The 16735-nt window shown below is 37.1% G+C and overlaps 1 protein-coding gene across 1 annotated transcript; it reads right to left on the reverse strand.

Moving 5' to 3' along the window:
• Positions 1 to 15968: 15968 nt before the first annotated feature.
• LOC145158358 (uncharacterized) lies at positions 15969 to 16403 on the reverse strand. Its single transcript, XM_079077269.1, has one exon. It carries the CDS (start codon positions 16401 to 16403, stop codon positions 15969 to 15971), a length of 435 nt encoding a protein of 144 aa, XP_078933395.1.
• Positions 16404 to 16735: the final 332 nt, after the last annotated feature.

The raw sequence follows: 16735 nt of genomic DNA on the forward strand, positions 1-16735 counted from the left end.
TATATATAATATTAGACTTTTAATGTTACATATATATAGTATAGGGTGTATTTTACACTTTTAAAATACTAGGTGGTTCAATTTAAGAATTTATACTTTTAATTTAATCAAATGTAAACCAAAACATTATGGATTTATTAACTCTCTTTTAATTATACACTTTAATTAATTAACAAAACCATAAGGGTGTAATTTGAACTTTTTCAAAATGCGAGGTTTTAGAATTTAACATTTCAAAATCAAACTTTTAATCAACTTTTAAATTCCAAAACTTGAGGGCAAGTTTTGAAACTTTTCAAAACATTAGGGTTTAACTATTTAAATTTCAAAAACAAAACATTTAAGTTCAAATTTAAACTATAAAACCTAAAGGGGAAAATTGAAACTTTTTCACAAGATAATTCAAATCTAAATTACAAATAATCAATCTTTATCTAATAAAACAAAAGATTATCTAAATTTTGACAATTATCTTCTATTTTGGCAAGGATAATCACCCAATATCAATAAAAATCGGATCTTATGAATTAAAAATGTTTATGGTAAGTATCCTAAGCCAAAACAGCAAGAAAATCACCAAAAAACGCTGCCAGACTCGCTGACTCGTCGAGTCAGCACTGGACTCGGCGAGTACCCAGTGGACTCGGCGAGTTCAGTCATGGACTCGGCGAGTCCAGCCCCAAAATTAAAAAAAAATCGTTTTTCAGCCAATTTTCGATCAAGCAAGCATCAAATTCACTAACAAACAGCCCTAGTCTCTGATACCACTGATGGGTTTCGAACAATACATCAATCCTATGGTGTACATGCAAACCCTAATAGCTTTTGGATCTAGTTTGTCTAATGAACATGCAATTGAATATCCAAAGCTATAAACCCTAGATCTATCAAATAAGAACTGAAATAAGGGTTTAGTAATTACCTTTGATTATTATATAGTAATAACAATCAATTCCTTGCTTTGATTGGCTTCAGAAAGCTTAGTGCCTCAAGTGTTGCACCTCTAATGGAGTCACAAACACCACTAAGCAACTTGGATGAAGAGGGAGGAGAGAGGAGGCACCAAAAACGGCTGGAAACCCTAAAGGATTACTTGTCCACGTTTTTGGGGCTTAAGGGTCATTTATATACATGTAGGCTATTAGGGTTTACAACTAGGAAACCCTAATCTGGCTGCTTAAGCCCTAAGCAGCCCATGGACTCCTATAACATATCCCTTGGACGAATTCCTTATGGGCTTCCCATAGAATTCGCCCAACTTATATTATTTAGGTAATCCATAGCCCAATTGCAATTATCTTATAATTACAAATCCAGTCCCCTAAGTTTAATTAATCTCTTTTAGCCACAAAATTAATTCCCAATTAATTCTTGACTAATATCAATTAAACATTATGATTTCTCCTTTAATATATTATTCTTATAATATATTAATAAATCATAATTAAGCCTTTCTCTCCTTAATTCATCCTACATATTGCTATGGTGAAGGCAACCCAAAAGGACCATGCTCATAATCGGGTCAAGTACATACCAAAATAGTTATGGACTTAGACACTAATCCAACACACGGTTCACCAAATGGATGTAAAAAGTGCCTTTCTCAATGGTGAACTGAAGGAGGAGGTTTACTTGCAATAACCTCCAAGCTTCGAAAGTCAAGAATTTCTGAACTACTGCTACAAGCTTGAAAAGGCGGTCTACAATCTCAAACAAGCTCCAAGGGCATGGTATGAGACTCCTTCATAGTTTCTCGTCATGTCTGGTTACAAAGGAGGTGTAATTGATCCCACTTTATTTAGAAGGGCAAATGGTAACAACTTAATGCTCGTCCAGATATATGTGGATGATATTATATTTGGTTAAACTGACCAGAATATGGTGGATGATTTTTCGAAGCTCATGACAAACAAATTTCAAATGAGCATGAATAGAAAGATCAATTTCTTTCTAGGTCTTCAAGTTAAGCAAGGCCCTCAAGGGATTTTCATCCATCAGGAAAAATACACCTCAGAGCAACTGAATAAATACTTAATGGACAATTGCTCCTCAGCCAAAGTTCCAATGGCCTTTGGATACAAGATCTCTGCTGATCCTACTGGAGAGTCAGTTGATCACAAAACTTATCGAGGAATGATTAGGTCGTTCATGTACTTAACCGCAAGTAGACCGGACATTGTCTTCGCCACATGCTTATGTGCTCGATACCAGGCCGACCCTAAAGTATCACATCTGACTGCAATCAAGCAAATCTTCAAATACCTTAAGGGAAGCAAAGCTCTAGGCCTCTTGTAGCCAGTAAGAAATGACTTCAGACTTCAAGCCTTCACCGATGCGGATCATGCCGGTTGTAGATTAGATCGAAAGAGTACTTCCGGTGGTTGCAAATTTCTAGGAGGAAGAGTAGTCAGCTGGTCTTCAAGGAAGCAAAATTGTGTCTCGTTGTCTACCGCAGAGGCAGAATATGTGGTCGCAGCCAAGGACTGTTCTCAAGTTCTTTGGATGAAGACTCAACTGATGGACTACGGGTACAGAATGCTGTGGGTACCACTTTGTTGTGACGCGGAGAGTGTCATTGCGATTTCTCACAGTCCAATTCACCACTCAAAGACGAATCACATGGAATTGCGGTATCACTTTATTAAAGACCGCATACTTAAAGGTAACATCAAAGTGATTTTTGTTCCCACACATGAGGAAATAGCTGATGTTTTCACAAATGCACTTGATGCCACTAAATTGAATAGCTTTCTAGAAATGTTAGGAATGATGAATCCTGACCCGTAATTCCTTTAGAATTGATAGCTACCATAGTCATTGTCCTGTGAAGAACGTGTTTCTTTTCTTTTCAAAAAATAATTCTTGAAGCATTCTCTTCACTGCAGTTCTAGAACAATAAATTCATCATATGTCCATTTGGTATATCTTGTATACTGCAATCGCATATGATCTATATATTCTTCGGGTCCTTAACTCCTTTTATTTCTAACTGTTTGATCAATTGTTTCCTCAGATCTTGCTACCGTAGCCATACCACATCTCAATCGCAGTCATTATCAATCCACCGCAGCTACATTAAATGATCCAGCATTTACTTCATAAAGACAAAGGAATTTGTGTGCTAGTTAATGCTCTTTAATAAGAAACATTCTTTTTGGCAGCATACAATGCCTCAAACTTTTTCAAATCCTTTCTTTTAGTCAGACCTATTTTGGGCTAAGAAACAAATAATGTTTTTTTCCATAAAATACAATCTTTAATGAAATCTTTTTCCTTAACCAGTCTTATCAACTTGCCGTTAAATGTCTAATCCTTTTCAACTTCCTACCTTTTCACAACGAATAATGACCCTCACCACATGATTTCTAGACATGTCATCATGGGTCTGACATTTCATTAATTACCCCGCTTTTCTTGTAAAATCTTTATTTTTGATTTAATTTTTCTTGTGGCTGATAATGGTTAAAACCCAAGGGTTTTTACCATTATCAGCTGTAAATGAGTCAATTCTAATAAATTTTGTAATCCGGAGGTATAAAAACCTCCTTTTCCTCCCAAGAAAGCTTTGCGCTTTTTGAATCCCTAATCAACGAACTTCATCTTCTTCCCTCTTGCACAAAACAGTTTTCTCGCAAATTCTTCAAAACCCTCATTTTAACAATGGTGAAATCCGACGTTTCCAAGAAGCAATCCAATTCGTCAGGGCCTGTTAAACCAACTGGTTCTGACACAACCATCAAGGTTCAGTCCCCAACCATTGATCCAAGCAATTTTAGGGCTGTGTTTGAAGATCAACCTCCCTACAATGACACGATACGCGTGATGATCCAGTTCATTCCTTCCCATCCACTGTTTGGTGCATTTGATTCATTCACTGATGTCGTCCCACTCCCTACTCTGTTTAAATGTGCTTTTCAGCCTATTATCTACTTCATAATCTTCAGGAAGTGTACCTGTACTTGATAGACGATTCACTAGTCGTGCTCACCAAGACCAAGTTCTTGGAAGCCATCAATCTCATAGTTCCTTCCAACACCAAGTTCTTCTCACCGAGCACATCCGACATCATCACCACTCTATACCAGATGGGGTACCAAAAGAAACTAAAAGGGATTGGAGAATTTAAGAAAAATCAATTACCGGCGGTGTGGCAATTCATCTGTCACTTTGTCATCAGAAGTTTGTCTGGCAGAACAGGTGGCACAGACAACATGGGGATCAAGCTTCTCGAGCTTGTATAGAGAATATTCACCGGGAATACAATCAATTTTGATCAAATATTATGGGATGACTTCCTACAGTACATTCCAAAGGAGACTCCTCCACAAGATGCAACTGAGCTTACTTTTGCTCTTTTTTGGTCTCTCTGTGTTTCGGACCTTCACAAGGAGGCGAAGCTAGACATGGGTGATGATTCCACACTCTTTATCACCGGTGACTTGAAAAGGTACACCCCTTCCAAAGATCAATCTATTTTTGGACCTCTTAGGAGACTACCTGGACACATCTTGGAGTCTATTGGACTCAATGCTCGTGAAGTCACATATCATATTGAGGCTACGGATGGTATTGACCCATACCATTCTTCCCCGCCTCATCCTAGTCAGTCTAACCTAGTCCCTATCACAACCCAAGGTCCTTCTAGTATCGCAGCTCCTATCTCCACTTCAGTACCTCGTACCAAAGAACAGTCTAGCCTTCCCAAAACCAAGCGCCGCAAGCAAATTGTTTCCTCTAAGAAAGCTCCCCGCAACATGATCAAAAAGGGTGAAAATCCCTCCAAAAAACGCAAGTCCAGGACTATTAAATCTTCAGATGAAACTCCTCCCTATCCCTCTAAATCCCATGACAAACCTGTCAATGTTATAGAAGACTCTGATCCTGACTCATGTGATCTTTTCAGATGTAAGAAGCTCAAACTTACTCATAGTCATAGCCAAATGTGTGACCGGACTCATACCGTAGTCTCTCGAAAGACTCCAGTAGTCGTTGGAGCCCCCGCAGGCTTATTCGCTTCTACCTATCCAACTACTTAAATACAGCAAGTGTATCTGTTTCATCTGAACATGGAGACAAACATGGAGACACATCCCCAGTTGGATCCCAAGAGGATCCCATTGGTACATCACGCCCTAAAGTCTCCAAGCCACCACACTTACACGTTTTTTAGCCTGAGGAGTTGCGCTCCATCCTTCTTTATGTTACACAAACACTACAAACAGCTGACCCACTGCATGGCACTTCTTTAGCCCTTTCCAGAACCGAGCCGAGGCCACACTTGATTACAGGTCAAGGAGACCAAGGAAGCTTGGTAAATTCTACTCTGCCACCATTACATGCGAGTGGTTTAGGCATGGTGAGCACTAGTGTGCCAGGATCCACGAACCCAGGGGACACCTCGGTGCGAACTCAAGGATTTGACGGATACTGTTCTGATAATTCCTGGACTCAGTATCAACCTAGTACTGAATCCGGAATCCAAAAATATGAAGCTTTTCACAGGTCTTTTCAGGCACGCAAGGCTCAGCAAACTCAACAACTTCAGCAACGGGAAAAAGATCTTCAAACCGTCGCTAAATACTGGGCTGATATGATCAACAATGTGAAGACAGTTTATGATATCTTGAGAATTCAAGATTGGGTATCTAAAATGGAAGCTACAGTGCAACATGCTCAAGGTCAAACCGGTGGTGTTGGTCCATCAAACCCCCTCCCACTCGTGAAGCACATGACTCTAATATTGATGGTTCCGTAATCTAGATCAGCTTCGGTCCTATGTTAGGTTTGGATGATATAGAGCTTGACGATGTTCAGCAACCTCCTCATTCTGATGAATTTTTGATGGTTTTCGATGACAACGAATCAAGTGGATCTCAACACTGCACTTCAAAATCAAAGGAAAAGAAGAAGAAGATACTGGCTATCACCCGCAAGGAATTTTTCTCATTACAATCCAAAGTCGACCAAATTTTGGCCACAGTTACCACCAGCCAACCACAAAACCAAGACCTTTCTTCCCCACAGTCTCTAGTTGGGAGATTTGAGAGATTGGAAACCAGAGAATGTTTAACCGTAGAACGTATCATTCTAAAAGTTGAAATGGGTATTCGAGCCCTAGATAACAGTTTTTTTGCTGATCACAAACAGTTCATATCCACTGCTGAAAACCTCATCAAAGAGGTAACAACACTCAAAGAAGAAGTCAAGACCACCCTTGAAAATCAAGCTGCTCACTCCAAGAAACTGGTAGAAGAAACTCATAATGCTTATGAGTCAGCCATTGCGGTCCTCCAATCCACCATCAACAATGTCATACGCTCTATCGCTGCTCATCCCCATGTCAACCAAATTCTTAAACTCTCCAAAGAAATCCACCAACTACTGTTCAACTCTGAGATCCCCAACAATCTCCAAGCCTCTGAGTTGATCAAAAATCAGTTTACCGAAACGTTTGCCAAAATCGACGGACTGAAGTAGTGGTTTGAGGATCAACCTGTGGTTGATTACTCAAAAGGGGGAAGTGACCATAGTTCGTTCAATCAACAACCTGATCCTTCACACTTCAACACTCCTTCGGATCATCAAACTCCTCTTACTATGGATCAAAACAAGCCTCCAACTCCTCAATCCTCACCGCAACCATCTCCTAAACTGTAACATCCCGTTATTTTCTGTTTGTAAAGTCAACTCTAGTTAATCAAAGTCAAACAAAGGTCAACTAAAGTCCGTTTTATTGTTTAGGTTTCTATTTAGGTTATAATAATAACCTTTATTTGTTAAAATCTTTAAAATATCTACAACTGAATTTGGAAGGAAAAGGCTTGAAAATCCGAGAAACTTCACAATTATCTCTTCGCTTCAGACCGCAAACTCTTCGGGCCGCAAAGAGTTTATGGCCGTACACTCCTCGGACCGTAAAATCCTCGCAGCCGTAAACAAGGCTTCGGCCGTAAACTCTAGCCGACTTCGGACCGTAAACGAGGTTCACGGCCGTAAACCCTCGGATCGTGAACCCTCGCACATATATATAGATTTCCTTCATTTTTTCACCATTTCTCACACTTACAACCCAAGAAACTCGATTTTCTCTCAAGTGCCATCAAGATTTACACCTTGTTCTTCAAACAAGTAAGTGTTTCTCCTATTTTATTAGTTGATACCTTGCTTAATCTAGTGAAACCCTATGATTTCATCCATGAAATCATCTCTTTTGCTTAGATCTTCAAGAACACCAAGAACACCAAGAACACATACTAGTTCTTTAGACCGTGAATACCCAAATCAAGCTTCAAAACGTAGGTATCATTCCGTATACTAGTTATTCTATAGATGCTCATAACATACACCCTTGAAAACAACCATTTCCCAAGAACATAAGAGTTTACGGCCATGAGCATCTCCCTTGCCCGTAAACTCAAGATCTTCTTAGGCCGTAAACTCCCCTTGGCCGTAAACACCAAAGGTGTGGCCGTAAACTCCAAAGAGTGGCCGTAAACTCCATTTGATTCAATCACATGTGATTGTAACATTTCACTTTAAGTGATTCCTAGTCCCTAAGAGGGTTTTTTTTAGCATAATTAGTTGTTTAAACACTAATTATATTCATATATGTGTCATTATATGCTATTAGGATCTGTTTGTGCTCAAGATTTCACTTGACAGTTAGCATCCTACACCGATCTTTCAATTAAATAACTTACAACAGGTGAATTCATACCCCCAAATTTTCATAGTTTTTACTGTTTTAAGGGGGGGAATACAAGTCTAACACAAAGTTTTTGTGTTATAAACAAGTGATTTTGAAATATCTTATAAAAATAGATTTGAGTTATCATCAAATCAAATAGTTTTAAATGATTGTTTCAAAATGACATCAAGTCACCAAAATGAATTTCAAAATATCAAACTTCTTTTAAATGTTTTTATAAACTTATATTTCTCCCAAAAATCATACTAGTATACATATATTTATATAAATAAGATTTAAAGGGCTTAGGACTGATAACCCACTTTAGTTCCTTTTCCTTGTTTGGATGTGAGATTATAAGCATCAGTTATTTGTCCGAGTGTCATTTAAATTTTACTTATATATATTTGTATATGTATACAAGTATAAAAGTTAGTTCACTAAGTTTCAATTACCCTTTGTAACATGTTGAGCAAAGGGTTACATTCATGAATACTCGTTATCAAATCAGAAAGTACATATAAATTATAATAGGTAAAATTTATGATTCACAGAACATTAATTCACGATTCAAGTATACTAGAATACATTGTTTTACAATAACAAAGGTTTGAATCAAAACTATTAAAGTGTATACATTTTTCAGATACATGTTAAGAATACTAATTCAAGAACATATTATCAATCATTTATTTCAGAATGATTAGGTTTTCATAACTATTATACATGTAACGTTTATATGCTTTTATGAGACAAGTAGTTCAGGTTGTTTAATTCCTTTTAAACAACATAGTTAAAGTCCTGACATTATAACCAGAATCTCCAGCAGGGGATCAAAACAATGTGTGTATAGATCTATATTGGGATTGACAACCCCGCACTCGGACTGCTAGCTACAGTCAGGCATACACGCCTGTGAGTGAAAATTTGTTATCAACATTTGTTCAGCACACTCATAGCGTTGGGTCAGGCCATCTAGTCAGTATGGTTATAATAACTCATTAAAAGATATTAACAATACGTTATTGTATAATTAACTAAACTTATGTACTATATCAAAGTACTAGTTTACAAGATACAGTTTATAGTAAAACATTACAGTTTACAATAACAGTTGGTGAAACCAGATATACTCTCAGATACAAGTTTCAAAAAGGATTACAAATACAGAACATTGGTTTACAAATAGAATAGTTTTATGCAGCTATAACTACTTTTCATATACAATAGAAAATATAGGATTTTCTGGAACAGTTTACATATTCAAGAAACAGAAAACATTCTTTCAAGCATAAATACTTATGCACTCACTCAACTTTATGTTGATACTCTCTTTTCAAATTACTTGTATTCTCAGGGAATCAGTAGACAGGTACACCTCGAACTTTTGAGAAGATTGAGCTATTTATGTCTTGTCTTCTTCTTTTGTACAACTATTTAGTTTCAGAATACAATATTGAAACACATGTAGATATTTATACTTTTTAAATACAGTGGTTGTTTGTACTCTGATTACTATAATGCATGTGTTGTGATACTACAAATGAAGTCCTCTACCCCCGGACTTTTCCGCCGTCTGGTTTGGGGATGTGACATAAACCATCAACTCTGGTGCAACCTATTCAATCTCCTCATCAAGAAACTCCTCCTCAATTCAGGAATGCGGCACCAACAATAACTTCGGAGCACTCCACTGACTCTCCCGTAACTCGTCAAAGGAAGAAAGACCGGAAGGCGGCAAAATTCTTCGAACTAATTTGGAGAGAACATGGTTTCGATACAACCATTAATGAGACCCTGATCAACTCCTGGATCAATCCCATGCGAAGGCTCCTTGACGATGACTACAAACCATGGATGACTTTCGCTGAGCCTCCATCTGATGGCTATTGGGATATTCCAATCTCCCCCAATTCAAAGTTCTTTCCCGTCTTTGAGCCTTTCGACCTCAGTCTTCCTGATGAAAAGAGACTTCCTCTCGAATTTGAGCGTTTAAATCAATTTCATGCTAAGCATGGAACTTCCATTGAAAAGATGTAGTCTAATGACAGACCTGAAGGTGTTAAAAACTACATGGTGAGGAAATTCATGAAACTGACTTTGTTCAGTACACACTCACCAGAAGAGGAATGGACTACATCAGAACACATACGGACTTCCCTTGCATGAACCCAAAAGAAAGTTTTCTAATTGCAAGATTTTTCCAACTCAAGACTGACAAGCACCCAAAAATGAAGATTCCTTATGAAAAAGCTTGCGACTTCCTTAAAGCCTTGGTTTGTGATTTCGGGAAGATTGATGCAGAAGTTTATCCCGTTCTAGCGGGGAAATTCAACTTTCCAGATTTTGAGCCAGTTCCAAGCTTCACCGAAGGCTACCAAGAAATCTCACTTGGTGCTACCAACTTCCCGGAGTTAGGAGTTGTCTATAAAAGAGCCAACAGTAATGTCAAGTACTTCATCCCTGTCACTTCAATGCATAGATTGACCTGCAGACAACTAGAAGTAACTTTGATTGCGGTTCACAAATCCAAATACACAACTGATAAAGTGAAGTTCGAGATCACAAGGAGAATTACTTGGCTAGGAGAAGAAAGGAAGTTTTGGTGGCTCTTTATCAAATTTATGAAGCTCAATAACTAATGAAGAAGAAGTTGAAGAGGTCACTTAGGGGGAAAATGTTAAAGCAAAAAAAGTGACCCTCTTAAACTTAGGTCATCCGCAACTTGTTCTTTCGCTTCCGCAACTCTTTTCCCTACCGCAATTATTCCTCTGCTACCGCAATCACAGAAGTGAACCGCAATGAAGACTTATGTTACGTACTGACTTAGTGTGATAGCATTATTTTATCCAATGGACCTTGCATGTCCATATTAGTTAGTAGTTTATCAATTGTTTATTCTGGATGTAAGTTTTCGAGGCTCTATAAATAGAGTGCTCATGTTTTGTATCAAACACTTCTCACCTCTTACCACTTCTCTACTACGATCTTTTGATCCTCTTTGAAATATAAAGATCATTTTCTCATATCTCTATCTTACTGATTATCATCGAAGATCCTCTTCACTTTAAACTAATCTCACATACTAACTCGTGTTTGAGTGCAAACCGTGTTACGAATCAATCTGGTGTTTACTTGATAAAACTTGTCATTTGCATTTCCATAACATTTCAACACTTTACATTTCCGCAACTAACAATCTAACAAATCTAAGTTATTATTGTTGAGCTTTCATGATCCATTGAGATTAACTTATTCTGCAACTATAATCTTGTACTAACGTTTGTTCAAGTGTTTCCCAAAGTTCTTCTCTCAACACGAAGTTGTGTTCATCGAAGGGAGGAATTTAGTTGAGACCAAAGGATTTGGAGTTGCTTGAATTCGACATGATAACTTGAGTATATCACAAACCTAATCTGATACCAATTGAAGGTTTGTATTTGAACGAATATACTTCAAGTTATGAACAAGAAAAACAAAGCTAATCTAAACAAAATAATCAACATAAAGTAAATAACACAGAAGTTCTTCAAATGTTCCTTTCACCAAGAAAATAGGTTTTGTCTTCACCAAGAAGACGGGTTTTCACAAAGACAATTGACACAAATCCACGAACAAAAATACTAAACCACAACTACTGGCACACCATTAGGGTTTGCCCTAATGTTGTATATATAATAATCTATACATGTATATCCTTTGATTGACGGGATTGAATCTAATCTATACTAAGAACCGATCTTATCATAAAGATACGAGATTGATCTATTCTATATTTATCTATAATAACTACCTAATATATAAAAGATTACAATCGAACAACTATGCTATAAGTTGACGTTGTTGACTCGTAGACGTTGACGCTGATGGATCAATATATTATGTGTTTGACTCGTCAGATCATAAGGTGTGAGCTTACAGGAAACAGAACATGGAAAGTAGGGATGAACATAGGAGGATACCCGACTAAATTCGATAGAACCGAACCTGTAGTTCTTGAAATGTTGGAACCGGAACCGCTAAGACCGGCTTTGGCTCCGGGTCCCTGTTTTCTAATGTTTCTTAACAACTTCTTATTGAAAAATAACTAGATAACAGGTAGTTAGACGAATTAACAAATATAGGATACCATCTATATCATATTAGGTAGTTTAAGCTTATGTACTTTTGGTTAAAGAGCAAAAAAATAACAATTGACCAAAAACATTTAAATTTAGTATCGATATAAAACACAAATAACAAAACAAAAAAAATACTAAGGACATGCAATTTGATCTAAAAAACATAGTCCTATAGCCTTGATTTTCGAGCTTATTATTTTCCACCAAAGTCTTTTTTAATAAATACCAACATTATATGCTATCTACTATAAATAATTATTATAAAACCAAAAATCATGGCAACACCATTTCTTATATTAATTTTAATAAATGTGTCTTATAATATTTTTTCAATCAATTATGTGAGCAATAGGATTCACACACACACACACACACACACACACACACATATATATATATATATATATATATATATATATATATATATATATATATATATATATATATATATATATATATAGACACACACACACATGCGTGTGCATACGCAAATCAGTTCCCGTGGGTAGGGATGAGATTTAAAACTGGAAAACCGGATTGGAATCGGAATCAGACCGGAACCGGAACCGGAATGTATAAAACCGGTTACAGTTTCGGGTTTAAAGAATGACTTTATCCGGGTTCCGGGTAATCCGGGTTTGGGTCCATCGGGTCTGGGTAAACTGGTTTTAAGAACCGGAATCGGTGTTAGGAACCAGAGCCACTTTTAGGGGCAGGAACCGATTTCTATAAAAAGTTTAAAACATGCATATGTCATTGATTTCAAGTCAGATTGACATGTGGGTTTTTGCAACGTGTGGTTCAGTGTTTGTACATGATTTTAGAGTATAAATATGTCATTTTTAGTTTTATATTCATTGACTTACAATCCCCCAAACTCGAGATATCAAATTTGGAAGTATTTAATGTTTTAGCTTTTTTGTATTATGTGAAAGTTTTAAAACATGCATATCTAGTTCATTTCAACTCAGATTGACACGCAGTTTTTTACAACTTATAGTTTAGAGATTGTAGATGAGTTTAGACTACAATTTTGATATTTTTGGTGTAATATTCATTGACTTATAGTCCCCCGAAGTTGGGATATCAAAGTTGAAAATTTTCAACTTTTCAACTTTTCAGCTTTTTGTTTTTCTATTTTGTATTCTATGAAAATGTTAAAACATGCTTATCCCATTCGTTTAAAGTCGGATTGACATGTGATTTTTTCTAGAGTGTGGTTTATAGTTTGTACATGACATTAGACCATAATTTTCTCAATTTCATTCATATTCAATGACTTAAGATCCCCAAAGTTGGGATATCAATATGAAAATTTTCAAAGTTCAACCCACTAAGTAGCAAGTAATTAACAAAAAATTCCGGTTTTTCCGATTCTAAACCCACTTTATCCAGTTCCACCCTACCCAATTTTATGTTTCCGGGTTTTCTGTTTCTAGCCCCACTTTAACCGTAACCGTACCCAAAACCGACCCAAAACCGATTCCAATATACCGATTCGGTTTCCCGTCCTAAAAAATCCCATTAACCGGTTCTGGTTTTTTCCAGGCTAGTTTTGGACCCACTTTCATCCCTACCCGCGGGTAGCAGTTATAAGAAAATGAGAATGCTAACCGACGTTTCTGAGATGGTTTTGGTTTCGAAAGCAGGCATGCTGCTCATCCCTAATCAAAATGCATAGACGCCTAAGATAAATAAAGGAGCTGAAAAGGTTACAAGCCAAAGAGTATATGGCGTTGTAGGTATACAACTCCATGGAAATTTACTTCTAACTCCAAAGTAATGGACACATCATATAGTATTGACATTTATTAATATGTAGGGACCAAAGGAAAGCAGAAAGCTGAAACACATAGAACCGGATCTAATCATAAAGCATGACCAAACTACTACTATACGTAGGATTAGGAACCAATTTACTTTCTCTAGAACTTATCTATGGTTTTATGTTGAAATTCTTGATCAAAACATTATTTCATGATATGGTTTTGACTTAGGTTTTAAATAAAAGTTGTTGTGGTTTATAAAATGTGTTCTTTATTTTAAAGAAAAACATTGTCATAACATCTATGAAACTACTACAATAACAATACATAAATATTGACTCAAGTACTTCCAATGGTTTGGATAATACATATTGGTGGAGTTGTCTTCTTGGTCATATATAAACTAGAAACACATTAGAAAAAGTCCAAATATATAGGATTTTGGAAATTATTCGACTATAGCATTATGATAATGCAAGTCTTGTTTATCAAAATAGATGACAAAACATAACTCACAAATAAATGTGGATGAGAAAATGAAGAGTGCCACTTCACTTTATGTATGATATTATTTGAATGTTTGGACTTAGAATTCTAATTATGTGACCATCTTAAAAATCATATTGGCCTTCAGCGACCATAAAATGTGTAACATCCTAAAAATCAAGGTAAAATTTTCATTTTTAAAATACAACCAAAGACCATAATTTCTTACAAAACATTGTTCTAAAAAGTAATAATAACAAATCAGAGTATCCCAAAATCCAAAATCATAAAACCGGAAGGATGTGCACAATTACGCCTTAGCTTTCCTCCGATCATCTGAGGTACCTGAAACATAAAATTAAATAACATAAGCCAAACCTTAGTGAGTTTCCCCCAAAGTACGACACACAACCAGAACATATACAATCATGCACGCTAGGTCCAATGAGTCATTATTTTGGAATATCGCAGGTCCACAGCCATCGGGTTGGATTACCCCGACCCAATCAGTCATCGGACTAGAATCCAAATATGTAACGAGCCCAATCAGTCATCTGATTGGTATACCGTCGGTTCCACAACCATCGGGCTACAATACCCCTATTCTGTTCGCTTACGCACATAGCAATAAAGCCTCAACCAAAAACCATACTATGTCGACATATACAACAGATAAACATATAATCAATCAGCAGGAAATCAGGCAGATCTACAGATCACTATAGTATATCACCATCCTATATATCTGGATACAGATCTAACAACTGACTACAACATAACAACGTCCTATATACTAAGATACATATCTAAGTGGGCCGGTATTAGTGCCTTCGACCCGTATGTACAGTGAGGAAACTCACCTCTCAATCTGAAATGATAGTTAAATAGAACACTATTGTGAATATCAGCTCTACTAGTCACCTATGCATCAAATAATGACCAAAATCAACTGCAACTCAAAATACCCAAAATACCCCCAGGTCAAACATGCTCAAATCCTGGTCAAAGTCAAAGGTCAAAAGTCAACCGAGTCAACCCAGGATGAGTACGCCCAACGTACTCAACATGTGCACATGGCGTATTCACCATCCACAAACGGGCTCCCAAGGGAGTACGTGCAACATACTCAGAACTACGCCCAGCATACTCGGCCATATGTCATCTTTCCCATTTAGTGCTTATTTCATTAAGTCATTTCATCCAAAACCCAGATCTAGTCCCAAATAGTGTTCTAAAACATAAAGTTTCCAACTTTATGATATTTCATGGCTATTAAGGGTCCAAATCTTAAAACCCTAACTTCTTTATCCATTAAGACACCACAACCATTGCATAGAAGGACTAAAAGGGCCAAGATCACATTTTTATCACTCTAAACACTCTAAAACATCCAAAAGGAAAATTTATTTGGTCTAGAGTAGCTTATACTCAAATGGACCAAGATTATGGGGCTAATAAGCACAAAACTCCACATCTAGCAATATCTAAAGAAATAACCAACAAGTTTTGAGCTTTATACCTCTAAATGAAGCTTGAGGGAAAAATGCTTCTAGATTCAAAGAGGTCTTGAACTTCTAAGGTGAATCCACTCCGTTCATCCTCCTTTAAGTACACCAACAACACACTCTAAGGCTTAAAATGCTCACAAAGGTGGATTAGGGTTTGTAAGGTAGGATATAGGGCCAGAGGCTGATGAGGGAAGGAGTCTTGGGAGTTAATGATGCTTAAATATGGTCCAAAACCTAAAAGTTAGGGTTTAGGTATCAGCCACATACACCCAACGTACCTTATAAAACACACGGTTTTCATTTAAAGGCTGAAGGGACCAACTTTACAAACAAATCTCATACAAGGGGTTAAAGATGAAAATTACCTAGATCAAGATGTTACAATTCTCCCCCATTTAAATTAGAAATCGTCCTTGATGTCTACTACCATGAACAACTCAGGGTAATGCTCCTGCATCTCTGCCTCAGGTTGCCAAGTCCATCCGGAACGCTTCCGATGCTGCCACTGGACCTTGACCAAAGATACCACCTTTTTGCGCAAGGTCTTCATTTTCCTATCCAAAACCGCCATTGTATTCTTAACATAGTTTAGGCAATCGTCAACCTGAATATCATCCAAAGGAAAAACCATTGAATCATCAGCCACATACTTCTGAAGCTGAGAAACATGGAAGGTGTTGTGAATCTGACTGAGCTCCTTACGCAAATCAAACTGATAAGCTACCCTGTCAACCTTGGTAATCACTCGAAATTGCCCAATATATTGTGGCCCTAACTTGCCCCTCTTCATGAAGCATATTACACCCTTCCATGGTGATAACATTAGTAAAACCATATCGCTAAACAAGAAATCCAACTCAGATCAATGTTTGTCGGCATAACTCTTCTGCCGACTTTGAGCTATCTACAACCTCTGTCTGATATGCTAAATAAGCTCTATTGTTTGAAGGACTACCTTGGTCATTCCCATAACCATGTTACCGACCTCTCCTCAACATGATGTGGTACGACACTTCCTCCCATAAAGAAGCTCAAACGGTGGCGCACTGATGTTGGAGTGATAGTTATTATTGTAAGAAAACTCAGCTAGATGAATGTAGGTATCCTAAATCCCATATAAATCTATGACACATTCTCTCACCAGATCCTCAAGTGTCTGAATGTTCC

The sequence above is a fragment of the Lactuca virosa genome, chromosome 2, assembly GCF_052849685.1.
Source record: "Lactuca virosa cultivar CGN04683 chromosome 2, Lactuca_virosa_CGN04683_v6, whole genome shotgun sequence".
In the NCBI taxonomy this organism is placed as follows: domain Eukaryota; kingdom Viridiplantae; phylum Streptophyta; class Magnoliopsida; order Asterales; family Asteraceae; genus Lactuca; species Lactuca virosa.